A 12455-nucleotide genomic window follows, 5' to 3' on the forward strand; every position below is an offset into this window, starting at 1 on the left:
CGCTGTGAATGTTTGCAGGCACATGTGGATCATGTTCATGTGGGGTGACTGACGGGTCAGAGGGTTTTCATTACTTCTAAATGCACTTTTTAAATAATGTGCTACAAGTTAGTCATCCTCCAGCCAGTTCCTGCTGTTTCAGACTGTTGGCCTAATTGGCACCTTTAAGCCCACTGCTCCGTGTGTGTGGTGTCTGGTCTGTGTGTGTATACATTCACCAGTGGGACAGTAATCCAACGAAGCCACTTTTGTCAGCTACTCTGTGGCTCGCTTTTACCTTTTGGCCTGCCAGTTTTCCTGCTGTGACCGCACGTGCTTAGCTAAGGGATTGTGCTTCTTTGTGCCAGTGTGTGTGTCTATGTGTGTGCGCGTGCGTGCGTGTGTGTGTACCCTGTGTTTGCCTATAAGTGTGCATACTCTCCACCCACGCCTCTCGGTAGTCGTGTTATTCCAGGAAATCTTCCCTCTGAGTCTGTCTCGTACTAGAAGCGAGGCTGTCATAAAAGGAGAGATACAGCTCTCAGGGCTCAATTAAGAACACAATCCCTTTGATAGACATGATAGCGTTAGCAGGAAAAATAGTGTTAAGCTGTCACAAAGCTTAGTTTACCACCAGAGCTATTGATCCGCTCCAAAATTGGTTGGCATTTACAAGAAACTCGGTTGTCGTAACAGAGGGCTTTGGTAAAATTGAAAGAACCGCTTGAAATTGTTGCTGTAATTGCATCTCCATGGGGCCCATAAGACTCTGCAGAAATGGGTTCATTCATAAATTGTGAGATAAAGAGTGAGAAAACTGGTCTGAAGGTCTTTGTTATCACCAGTGAACGGAGGAAAAGGACTTTGTGAGTTATTGCGCACCAGCAGAGGGAGCCCTCCATTCCCTCTGTCTGGACCCCGAGGGCATACTGATGTAACAGCAGGGTGGATGCTCACAGGTTTCCCCCCTTGGTTGCCATACCATCTCCCACCCTTCTTTGCTCTCAGTCTGTATCCTCTCTTATGCAGAGGTACAACATGTCTTGTTTCTTTTCTCTGTTGCTTTGCACCTAGTTCTCCCTGCGATTTTTTTTCTCTCTCTCATCCTTCTTGTGCCGAATCGTGCTGGGGAAAGGAGCAGACTATCACACCTTTCTATTTTTGTGTCTTTCCTCTCTGCCTCTAAATTTACCTCCTCACTCCTAGAAAATAAGGAACCCCGTGCTTCTTTCCATTCCAACTCTGGATGTTGATTTAATTTCATATTAAAGCGTAAATCCCTGTGCAAGTGGACGTACAGATGAATTAACCGAGGGGTTTTTTTTAGTCTCGAGGTTTACTGTAATCTGTAATTGCTCATGGGAACGCACTTGAATCTTTTTTTAAAAATTGAATTGACCTTAGGGTGCTGCGAGAGATTGCTGTATTGCTTCTTAAGGTTAACACGGAGGTGAGCAGTTAGTGCAGAGGCAAGCATATGTAAAGCATGCCCTCTGTTTCCACACACACACACATTCACATTATGATTCACACAAGATCCTGACTGTGGTATAATGTTGGGTCAAAGGTCTCATCTGGTTTAATTGCTTTAATCTATAATGGCTGCTTGTAGTTATCGGCAGAACCATACCTCACGATGTGCCGCCGCGCGCACGCGTATGTGTGTGTGTGTGCACGCGAGAGTCCATGAGATTGTTCTGCTCCCATGTAACAGCCATGACCTTGGACAGAAGAGGATATAGATCTCCTTTCTCATCAGAGAGCAGCAGAGGAAAGCAGCAAGTGCGAGCACCCTCCTGTTTTTCTTTTCTGCCTCCACTCCGAGCTCGCTCTAATCCCGGTCTTTTATATCTGCCCTTCTCTCCTTTCTATCAGCCTCCCTCGTGGCCTCCATCTCTTTGTCCCTGATTGTTTTTATCTTTTGTTTTCTTCTCCTCTTCCTTCTCTATTTCTCTGACCTCCAGTGTAACAGTAAGGTGGGAGCTCCCGTACGCTTTCTGTAATCAGGTGGAGCTCCTACAACTGCTTAACAAAGGCTCACACGCGAGCGCGAATGGATGTGTGCGCACTCGTGCACACACACACGCGTGCACACACTCTCCCACACTTATCCTATCTTAATGCATGGCTGGGGGGCAGTTTGGTGGTCTCGGTCCAGAGAATAGTGGCACATATTCCGGGGGCTGGCTGATAGATGGGGTTATAAATACAACTCAGTGACAGAGAATGATTCTGCTGTGCGCGCTTCACCTCATGGACTCATTGTGTGTGAGGCTGTGTGTGTTTAAGTGTGTGTGTTTAAGTGTGTACGTGAGTGAGAGAAAGGCTGAGAGACTGGGATTTTTTAAAAAGTGTGAGACAAAGCAAAATGCATAAGGAGAACAAGAAGAAAGACAGACGGGGGAATGTAGTTAAAAAAAAAAAAACAGCTGAAGAGCTCAACCATATCTCTGAGCCCTACTGAGCAGAGCATCCATAACAGCACCCACAAGAGCCTTTGTGTTGTGTTATACTTAGTCATACTTAGTCATCGGTGGCTAAGAGGGTTTGTATTACACTTAACCTAGTAGTTTTTTTAAAATATTATCGTGGAGTTTCGTGGAGTTGCTTTTTTGATGAGAGTCTGACGAGAAGACTGAAATCAGTGCCATGTCTCTGTGCCAGGCATGAAGCCCAAGCCAGAAGCTAGCCAGCTTAGCTTAACTCCACTCTGGTCTGACCCCCTAAACCCCCCAAATTAATGCATTATGTCTGTCTGTATTTATTTTGTTTATTTTGTCTGTGTGTGTAAAGTCTAAAAATGGCTATGCATGGTACAGTAGTGTCGCTGATGATCTCGGTCTCTTAGTTAGGTCACTGCCAACATGTAGTCCACCATCATTTTTATTTACTGGGATTTATGTGTGTTGTACAGATGTGACTGTGGCAGATGTTCTTCAATCTATTCCTTTAAAGACAGAAAAATAATTTTAAGTATATATTAAGTTTCCATTCATGTTACAATTCAGAACATTATCACTCCCCCCAAAACAGCCATACCTTCTTTTAGCACTCGGGTTTATTCATGTATGAGATACAAGATATAGATCTTTCAAGCAGCTCTTAAAAAAAAGACAAGATAAGGATCTAAATTATGAATGCCATATGCATATTTCCTGTGTATCCATATGTTTACTTTCACTTTTGGAAACGATATGGGCTGTTTTTGTATTTTATATTCAGAAGTGTTGTGAGACAGGAGATTATTTTTATCTCAGTTCCCACCACGGGGATGAATATGTGCAAGTCTCAACCAGCTGAGGCTTGAACATGAACAGTTTTTAGGCTTGAATGATTCCCTTCGGATGTCGAGTTCATTAATGTCAAAGGAAACCTTCCTTGGCTTGCGATGTGTGATGGCTGCAGTGAAGTTTGGCTATGTGGCCCCTCCCCCATTTTCTGCCACCACCACATCTGCTGACCCCTTCCCCCTCTCTGATATGAACAAGCCCTTAACTGCTGGTCAAATTACTGATCACTGGGCCTTGACTACCATCTACCCACCACCCTCAAGCTCTCCTTCTTTTCCCTCTAACTGTCCTTCCTCACTCACACACACAGCACACCCCTGGCGTCCTTCGTCCCGGATATGTTAGTTTTTGCTTATTTATTTATTTTTGGCTAAATTGAATTAGGTTTTTTCCGTGTCTCCTCACTCCTTTCTCTCTCTCATATTCGGTCTTTTTTGTGGTTGTTGCTGCGGCTGTGAAAGCCTACGTTAACCAGCTTTGCAAGCAAACATCTTAGCATTTGGTTCAGTCGTTGATGCAACATCTTTACTGGCCAGTGCTTCAGACTTTTCTCCTTTTTTTTTCTTTTTTGTGCAGAGGAGCGGCTGAGAGCAAAACACCTGGAATGCTTCCAGAAAATACTGACAGCTACCCTTGAATTTGAAATGGATCAAATGTAGTTACAGTGTCTTTCCCTGTTTTAAACGTCAAACAGCATTTGCTGAAGCATTTTAACTTCAGTCGTTTTTTAGCTCCATCTGATTTTTCTGTTTGTCACATGAAGGCGCTGTAACAGATACACAATGTGCTAGGCATCTACTGTGCGTGTGGTAAAGACAAACAGTGATGTGTGTGCATGTGCTGATAGTTGGCCGGGTGCAACATCAGTAGAAAACCTGGGTGAGCACGCTTTAATCTGACATGTGATTTCCTCTGTCTCGACTGCTGAGGATCACCCCAGAGATTCCGGGCCAATTTGCCCTCCTGTGACCAACCACTGTGTGACAGCTGCCTGTCTCTGTGTGTGTGAATGTGTGTGTTTGTCCTCTTGTCTGATCAACAGGAATGTCTTTAAGAACTAACAGGGCACAAAAAAAAAAGATCAACAAGAAGCAGAAAAGCAAAAAAAGGAGAGAAATAAGCATGGAAGTGTTTGCAGATGTTGTATTTTATCAACAACAAAACAGAAGAAAAAAAGCATTTTTAAATCCGTGCCACAGTGTCAGTGTGTGTGAGACACATGTGGAGGCATACAGCATGTGTGGTTGTTTCTACTGCAGGTTATTTCTGAATTTTCAGGGTCTCTGGTTTACGTTTGTTTGTGTGTGCACATCACTGTGTGTGTGTGTCTGTGTGTTTGCCGTTCCTTGCCCTTGATGAGTTGTTGGCATACTGGTGGAAGAAGCTTATTAAAGAAAACAAGTGTCTGGATCTGACTGGGTGTCACACTTCAACCCCGTAAGCATTCGACGAGCTTGCACAGACGAAGCCGTGCCCTCACGCTCGCACTCCAGAGCCTCTTCAAGCGACAAACTAGGGCAGTGCTCCTGTCATAGTCTGTCAGAATATCATTGTTTCTGTCCTGCTACTGTTTCCAGTTTGTGAAATAGCAGAGTAGGCTAATCTGCCCTCTGCTACAATGTAATTCCAAAAGTGCAAGCTGAACAAGCCGAAGTTTATCACATACTTGAATATTTTAATATTTTGGGGGGATTTTGCATGATATGCCTTTTAGGTTGCTGGAGCTTTTTTTCCCATTCAAATCTCCCCTTTTTAAAAATAAATTTAAAAAAACTTCACAAAAGTCATTGCATTGAATTGGGTTTTCTAAAACATTGTTTGACCTTATTCCTGACCTCCTCATAAAATGTATCTCATGGCTGTCATCTCAACCTGCTGACTCACTTATGTTTCCCAGAATTTTTCAAAAGTAGAACAGGAGGCAGAGCCTTCAGGTTTCAGGCCCGTCGTGTGGAACCAGCTCCTAGTTTAGATTCAGGAGACAGACACCTTCGCTACTTTTAAGATTAGGCTTACAACTTTCCTTTTCATAAAGCGTATAGTTAGTGCTGGATCGGGTGACCCTGAACCCTCCTTTGGTTATGTTGCAATAGGCTTAGGCTGCGAGGGGCTTCCCATGATGCACTAAGTGTTTCTTCTTCACTCTTTTCTTTTCATTCCTTGTGTATTTATACACTACTACTATATTTATAATTAACAGTTTGTAAAATTTGGCTCTTCCTCCCATAGTTTGCTTTTTATCCCGTCTCTCTTCTCTTTTCTCCCTCCCATCACTCCCAGCAGGTCGTGGCAGATGTTTGTCCCTTCCTGAGCCTGGTTCTGCTGGACGTTTCTTCCTGTTAAAAGAGAGTTTTTCCTTCTTACTGTCGCCAAGTGCTTGCTGATCGGAGGGTCATGTGATTGTTGGATTTTCTGTCTAATATTGTAGAGTCTTTACTTTGCAATATAAAGCACCTTGAGGCAACTGTTGTTGTGAATTGAAGCTATATAAATAAAATTACATTTAAATGAATACATTTTTACTTGGCAAAAGGTGATTCTGTATTATGAAAAGTTCTCCCTACAAATGATGTAGGTTTTCTGTCCTTTGTCAGGTTTGTTTTTGTGCAGATGGCTTGATTTGAATGCAACAAGCCTCTGTGTTTGATTTTGCTGAATCACTTTAATAGAGAAATTGTTGCAGCTTCACGATAAAGACAGAGCGAATGAATGCTTTTGACGACATGGCTTTGATTAAAGCTGACTTAATTTTGCGCCCGTTGAAGTGTAGTAAACCAACATAAGTTATTTGAACAGATGCATAGTGGGAAAGCAGCAAGAAACAGAACTGACTTAATGAAGGATCGGGATTAGAATTTAAATCAAATCAGCTGAATTATTCATAGATCCATTCGGTTTGCAGACAGTTATAAAGAAAATATAACATTCTTCTTCTTAGGATTCTTTCATAAAAGAAATAATTAAACGCCACATCCATAAAGGGCACATAATATTGCCTGAAATGTAGTAAAAACTTTTCCATATGTGACATAATGATGTTCATGTGTCTGAGTTATAAAAGGAAAACTGCTTTTAGCTCATAAGGTTAAAACAGACCATCGAAGCTATGAGGTAATCCATTAAAAATTTATAGTGAACGTCGAGTGACTTAATGTCTTGTCATTGCTGATTATATAATAGAGATATTTCGAACGGCATCCACCACAACAGAGTGCTGCCCTCACAGCTCCAACTTTTATCTTAACATGCTCTGCATCCAGGGTGCTCAGTACAAATAAACCTAAATACTTGACTCTATTCACCGTTGCCTCCGTGTGGCATTCAATGGAAACATAAAAACAGGGGAAAGGGATGTTGTGTATAACAAAATGCCGGGAAGTCACTGGAGATAAGGATACAAAGGATATACTGTATCGCTCAGTTTTAATAAAATGGCATGAGCGCAAGGATGAGAGAGCAGATGGAGAGAGAAAAGCACAGGGCTGATTGAGAACCCCTAGTGGTTGGTGAATGACTGGAGAGAGGGCTGATGAAAAGACAGCAAGGGTAGCAGTCTTGGTGTGACGCCAGTGTATTCCTAAAGTTCAGGGCTCAAGTCTTCCCACTCCTTCATCCTGCTCTCCATCAGCTCATTTGTTGCCCTGACAACGCTCTTACTCGTTGAACTGCACCCTCAGTGGAGTGGAGCGTGGATAAAGGTGTGTGTTTTGTGTGCATGCTCTTTTTTTTTTTAGCTGTTTTATGTGTTGAGAAATTTGTCCTGTATTCTTAAAGCCTATTGACATTTTGTTGAACTCAAAGGAATGGTCCTACATTCTTGGCTAGCTGTTTCCCTGTTTCCACAATTTTTGTTGCGCTAAGGTAACAGTTATTACCCCTTTATAATATAGCTACACGACTACTGATTATGGAAGTTTTCTACCTGCGAAAACACTATCATTCAGTCATGTGGGAAATAGCTAAGGCAGACTATATATAAAAGATGGAATTAGTCAGTTTACTGTTGGTGCTAGGACCATACTGTTTGTTTGATTGCTTGTTTTTTAAGCCTGTGATGATCATATTGGAACTGGCTGATTTTATGCAAAATTCTAAAAACTTCATTCAAGTGCAGCCGCTGCTTGCTTAAGCTTTGCAGCATCTCATTTATCTCCCTTTAGATTTTTTCTGAATTTGCAATTGAATTTATCAGGTATGTTTGAATTTGCAAGTTGTGATTAACATTTTTATTGTAACACAAAACAGAAGCATAAAAGCCGGGTTTTATATTTATAGAAGGAGAAGACAGTGAGATATCAGCATATTTAATGTAGTGTCAGCAGGACTCTTCAGGATCCACTAAGCCTACTAGTTTCAGTTTAATATGATGTGTTCTGAGATGAAAAGGATCTTATAAACTCATTATGTAGTCACATATTGTCCTGTAGATTGAGTCTGTGTGGTGGTCTTATTGTGCAGTCCCTCTCTTTGTGGCACTGGCACAGTCTTAAGGTATGTGTGTGTGTGTGTAAGCATCCTGGTCTCTTTGTGCACCAGTCTGGCTGTTGGCAGTGCTGTTTGATTCTTGGCAGGTGGATCACAGCTTCTTGCAGCCCAGCTGAAGCGGTGGATACCATCCAGTGAGCGAGCGGTCGAGAGACCTAAAAAGACAGCGGATAAGAAAGAGAGAGGAAGACAGAGAGAGACAGACACCACAGAGGGAGGAAGCGGGAGTGTGAAGGAAAAATAGACAGACACAGAAGGCGATGAAGAGACAAAGAAACAGAAAAAAAAAGTTTTGCACATTCTCCGCATTGTTCTATAAGTAGTTGCAGTTTCAGTGTTTTACTGCTTTTGTACAGGAATTTCTAATTCACAAATTCACACCCTCCACCCCCACCTCCTCCTCATCTTTCACTCTCAGAATGTAAACCTCACAGTCTGGTGTTGAAAATCAATACGACAGCTTGTTTCTCTGTAACAAAACAACTCTCACAGTAATCGGGTCACATGTGCACAACTACGGATCTGTGCACTTGTGTCCTCTGACAAAGGCCTCAGGCAATTAAAGTAATGTTTGGGTGTCCGTGAGCGAAATTGTTGGGTCCCCCGGAAGGCGTATTGTTAGCCAGAAAGGTTGGGAAAAACCTTCTTAGTAGATGTCTCTTTGCTTTCACATGGTCTTTCCACACATGTTTAGATGCTCACGGCCTGAAGATTGCCTGTGCATGTTTGTGTGTGTATGTTTGTGTGTGTGTGTGTGAGAGAGACCAGTCATTAGATCAAATATGAACCTGGTCTGAGTGACTGAGTGATGAGCTTTGAGTTTTTATTCTGGGCCAAGGCAGGTCTTGACCAGGCTTAGATTTCACACTCACACACAATTCAGGCAATTTCCCCTGAGAAGGGGAAGAAGAGATAAAATGAGACATGATGAAAGTGTTTAGATAGACTGAGGTGTGGCCTTGTGTTTGTTTGGGGAAGACTGGAATGTATTTACATAATTTCTCTGCATCTTTGTCTTTGACACATGTCACGTACAGATACACAGCCATGCATACAGTATAGTCTGTACATGCTGGCTGTGTCAGCAGCCAGGAAACTATACCTAATACATTATTGATGTGTCCAGTCAATGATTACAAGTGATAAGAGGTATTGACAGGTGTTGGGAGAAAAGAAAAAGTGTTGATCTGTAGGTTTATGTGGTTGTGTTTTCCCAGTGGGCTGCAAAATGGCTTTAAAGTAGGTCTATGTATTGACCTAGTAATGCTTTAGCTGACTAGACAACAATAAGACATATTTTGCTATAATGAGAAAAAAGCAGCAAGTACAAAAAACAAACAAAATTTTAAAAAAATTCACATGTTTGAGACAAAATCTAAATTGGACATAAAAAAGGATTAGTTACTTCGGATATTTACAAAGACAGAACATTTCAAGAAGTTGGATTTAATGATGTTTGCTACCTGCAATTTAATGCTAACTGCTAATACCAAAAATGCATATCATTTTTTGTGCTTGAAATAAACAGATTCTGGCTGTGTTTAGAAAATAGTGCAACTTGTTCGTTTTAAGTTGCCTGTAAAACGAACCAACACTATGAGCACTGTTTGGATATTGTGCTTATATGCTATATAAATCTGGCCCCTAAGATGTTAACTGGTAAGTTTTAGCATTTAGCTGTTTGCTAGGCTAGGCTAATTCCATACACTAGAATAATAAAAGTGTCTTAAACCTGCTGCCTTTTTCAAGGTCACCAGGTTATGGAAGTTTGCTTCAACCTTTAAAACTATTATTCAAGGGTCATTATCTCACAATTTCAAACTACATATCTCAAAAGTTTGACTTAATAATGCTAACTTTTAAGAAAAAAACTCAAAATTTGGATAATGACATGAACTTTAACTTATCTGTGGCAGAATCAAGTTTTAGACTAGGGAGCTTTTACAGGACAGTTTGGCTGTCAAATTCCACAAATTTCAGGTATATATTCCACAAAATATTATCAACGTTTTTTATTCAGACAGTTCCTTTGGTCGAAAGCAGTTGAGAAAGAAAATTAATACAAAGTGACCTGTATTTTATCCAGACAAAGTAACTTATTTATAGACAGACACGGTGATTCAGAATTTCAGCTGAGTTAATTTAAAGTTTTAATCTTCCAATCATCTGCACTGTGTTGTGGAGATGAATGGTCTTTTTTGTAATTTGGGTGAATTGACCCTTTATAACTGTCAAAGGTACTCAGTTATACTCTCTGTGAAATACATAAAACGGTACTAAAAGAAGTGAATCACAGAGAATATCACATAATTCATAATTGCTTGTATTTGAAACAGGCAATTTTGCTAAATTCCTTGTTGATAGGAAGCTTTTATCTTCGCGCAGAGATATGAGAGTGTGGGGGAAAATAACGTGTGTGTGTGTGTGCGTGGATGTGTGCCTCTTTGTTGGATTCTGAAATCATATATTATTATACTATTATGTCCCATTTCTCTGTGCCACTCCAAAGCCCATGAACTGAGCAAAGCAGTCTAAATGGTCTTTAGTTCCTCTAAATACACCATGGGCTGGAGGCTCCGTCTGACCTTTCGCTGCGCAGCACCTCTCCACCACTGTTTCTGTCTCATCCCTCTCATTTAATCTATCTCTCTCTCACCCCGGCTCCACTGTGCAGCGCCTCTCTCTGCTTCATTATACCATGCGCGCTACTTTCTTTGTGGCTGTTTTCTCACTCGCATACCGCTTTGTGCAAGTGCAAGCAGACACACGCAGATATGTGTGCTATGACACGAGCACAGTGCACATATATATACACGCATTATTACAGCATGACACGCCTCCCTGCTGTCACACAGTGTGCTGAGCTGAGGGGAATGGCTGGGTTTCAGTTAGAGCTGATGAGCAGCATGAGCACAAGAAGAAGAGAAGGGAAGGAAAAGAGGAGGCTGGACCAATTTTACAGTCCCTTTGTTATACCTACTAGCAGTATGGATACACAGAGGCCTTGTAAACAGACACGTTCAGCCCTTTTCAATTGAGCGATTAGCCTCATTTGCATTCAAGAGAGCAAACTTTACAGTAGCGGTAAATAGTTTTTCCAGGTCACTGCCCCTACCTTATAAAAATTGGAGTGAATATGAAAGTGCGCTGCTTAAGAGGGATGCTTCTTGTTTAAATTGTGTCACATCAGCGACTCACACAGCTGATCTTGGATCTGTGGATTGAAAGCATACATTCAAACCTTTTCACAAAGGAAGGATAACCTGTGAAGCACACACAATATGAGAGAGAGAGAAGAAAGAGCAAAGCAGAAGTCTCTGCAGATGGATACTGATTAAATATTGATGGTCAGCAGTGTTGAAGGCTTGATTAGGACCTGAGTGAGCCAAGAATGAACAGTGCCGCTCATCTATAAATGCACTAACAAGTACCACGACCATATATCTGTGGTATTAGCAATTTGGCGATACATTGGTATCAGCCAGTATCAGCATTTATAACAGCTGATAAATGAAAATTAAAAACATAAAGAAGAGACACCCTTCAACCATGTTATGAGCATTGATGTTGCATACTTTGCCTGCAAGAGGGCATGCTGCAACTTCTCTGCAAGTCTGGAAGAGTTTGGCACCGCATAAAAGAGCAATCCATGAAATGTTGTGCCATATTTTCTTAACAGGAACTCCTAAACAACTGCACATTACAAATGTCGGGGAAATCTGCAGGAACGTGTCTAGAAGAAACAAAGATATGATAAAAATGTATCAGACTTTGAAATAATTAAATATCAGTATGAGCCTTAAAAGTCCTATATCGCTCAGGCTCTACTAACAAGTGATAAACACACACAGGTGCAGAACCGTGCTGTGCAATCTAAACAGGTTTTCATTGTGCCTCCCATAGGTCAGCCTGCCACAGCGTCTTCTCACTTTTCACTCTCACCTTCCTGCATCCCCCCTCTACTTCCTCTTGTTATGCAGAGACCACACACTGGAAACAGCACGTTGAATTCAGAGTAAACCAGACATGCACACGTCTTCAATCAACAACAAATGTACTTAAAATAATGCATCAAAAGGCAAACAGATTATTATTGTACTATTCCTGCACTTAACAGCACAATAATCTCCTTCTAGCCACCGACTGAACTGAAGTGAGCCTTAAAAAATATATATAACATGTAACCAGCATTTTCGTCTGACTACTCACTATATTGTCTGAAGCCAATTTCAACTGTAAATACAGTCTTTCTTACGGCTTCATTGAATGACTTTGTGTCCCCTTGAACTGGAACAGCTGCAGCGCAACCACAGTAATCTTGGAGTTAAAATTATAGGTTCACCAGTGCTTCTGATTCCATTGCTGGTGTACTCCAACACAACAAAAGATGCCCTTGTGGAACACATTTTGAAAGTGTCTTTGTGGAAAACTTACAATGCGACATAATGTTATGTTATACATTCAAGAGAGAAACATGCCGCACCATGTCTGGAAAACATCAGTCGTTCTTTAAGGAGGCAGGGATCAACAAATGCCACAAAAATGTCCTGTATGTGTCTGTTAACATTTTCTCTTTTTTTTTTTTATCTTCCTTGTGTTGTCACAGTTACTTTGCTGGACTCAATGTCAGCTTTGGCCGACCTGGGCTGGGAGGCTTATCCTAATGAGGGGGTGAGTACCTGCAGTGTGCAACACACACAC

At 41.4% G+C, this 12455-nt stretch overlaps 1 protein-coding gene across 3 annotated transcripts in view; it reads left to right on the forward strand.

Annotated features, from left to right (window-relative positions):
* Nucleotides 1–12455, forward strand: part of LOC309694043 (ephrin type-A receptor 3-like) — an 82564-nt gene that overhangs the window by 1850 nt on the left and 68259 nt on the right. For all 3 annotated transcript variants that reach the window (XM_082513760.1, XM_082513761.1, XM_082513762.1), the window contains exon 2: nt 12361–12425. In XM_082513760.1, the coding sequence (XP_082369886.1) occupies nt 12361–12425 (65 nt within the window). The remainder of the gene's footprint in view (nt 1–12360; nt 12426–12455) is intronic.

The sequence above is a fragment of the Aulonocara stuartgranti genome (assembly GCF_965226115.1).
Source record: "Aulonocara stuartgranti genome assembly, chromosome: 18".
Lineage (NCBI taxonomy): Eukaryota > Metazoa > Chordata > Actinopteri > Cichliformes > Cichlidae > Aulonocara > Aulonocara stuartgranti.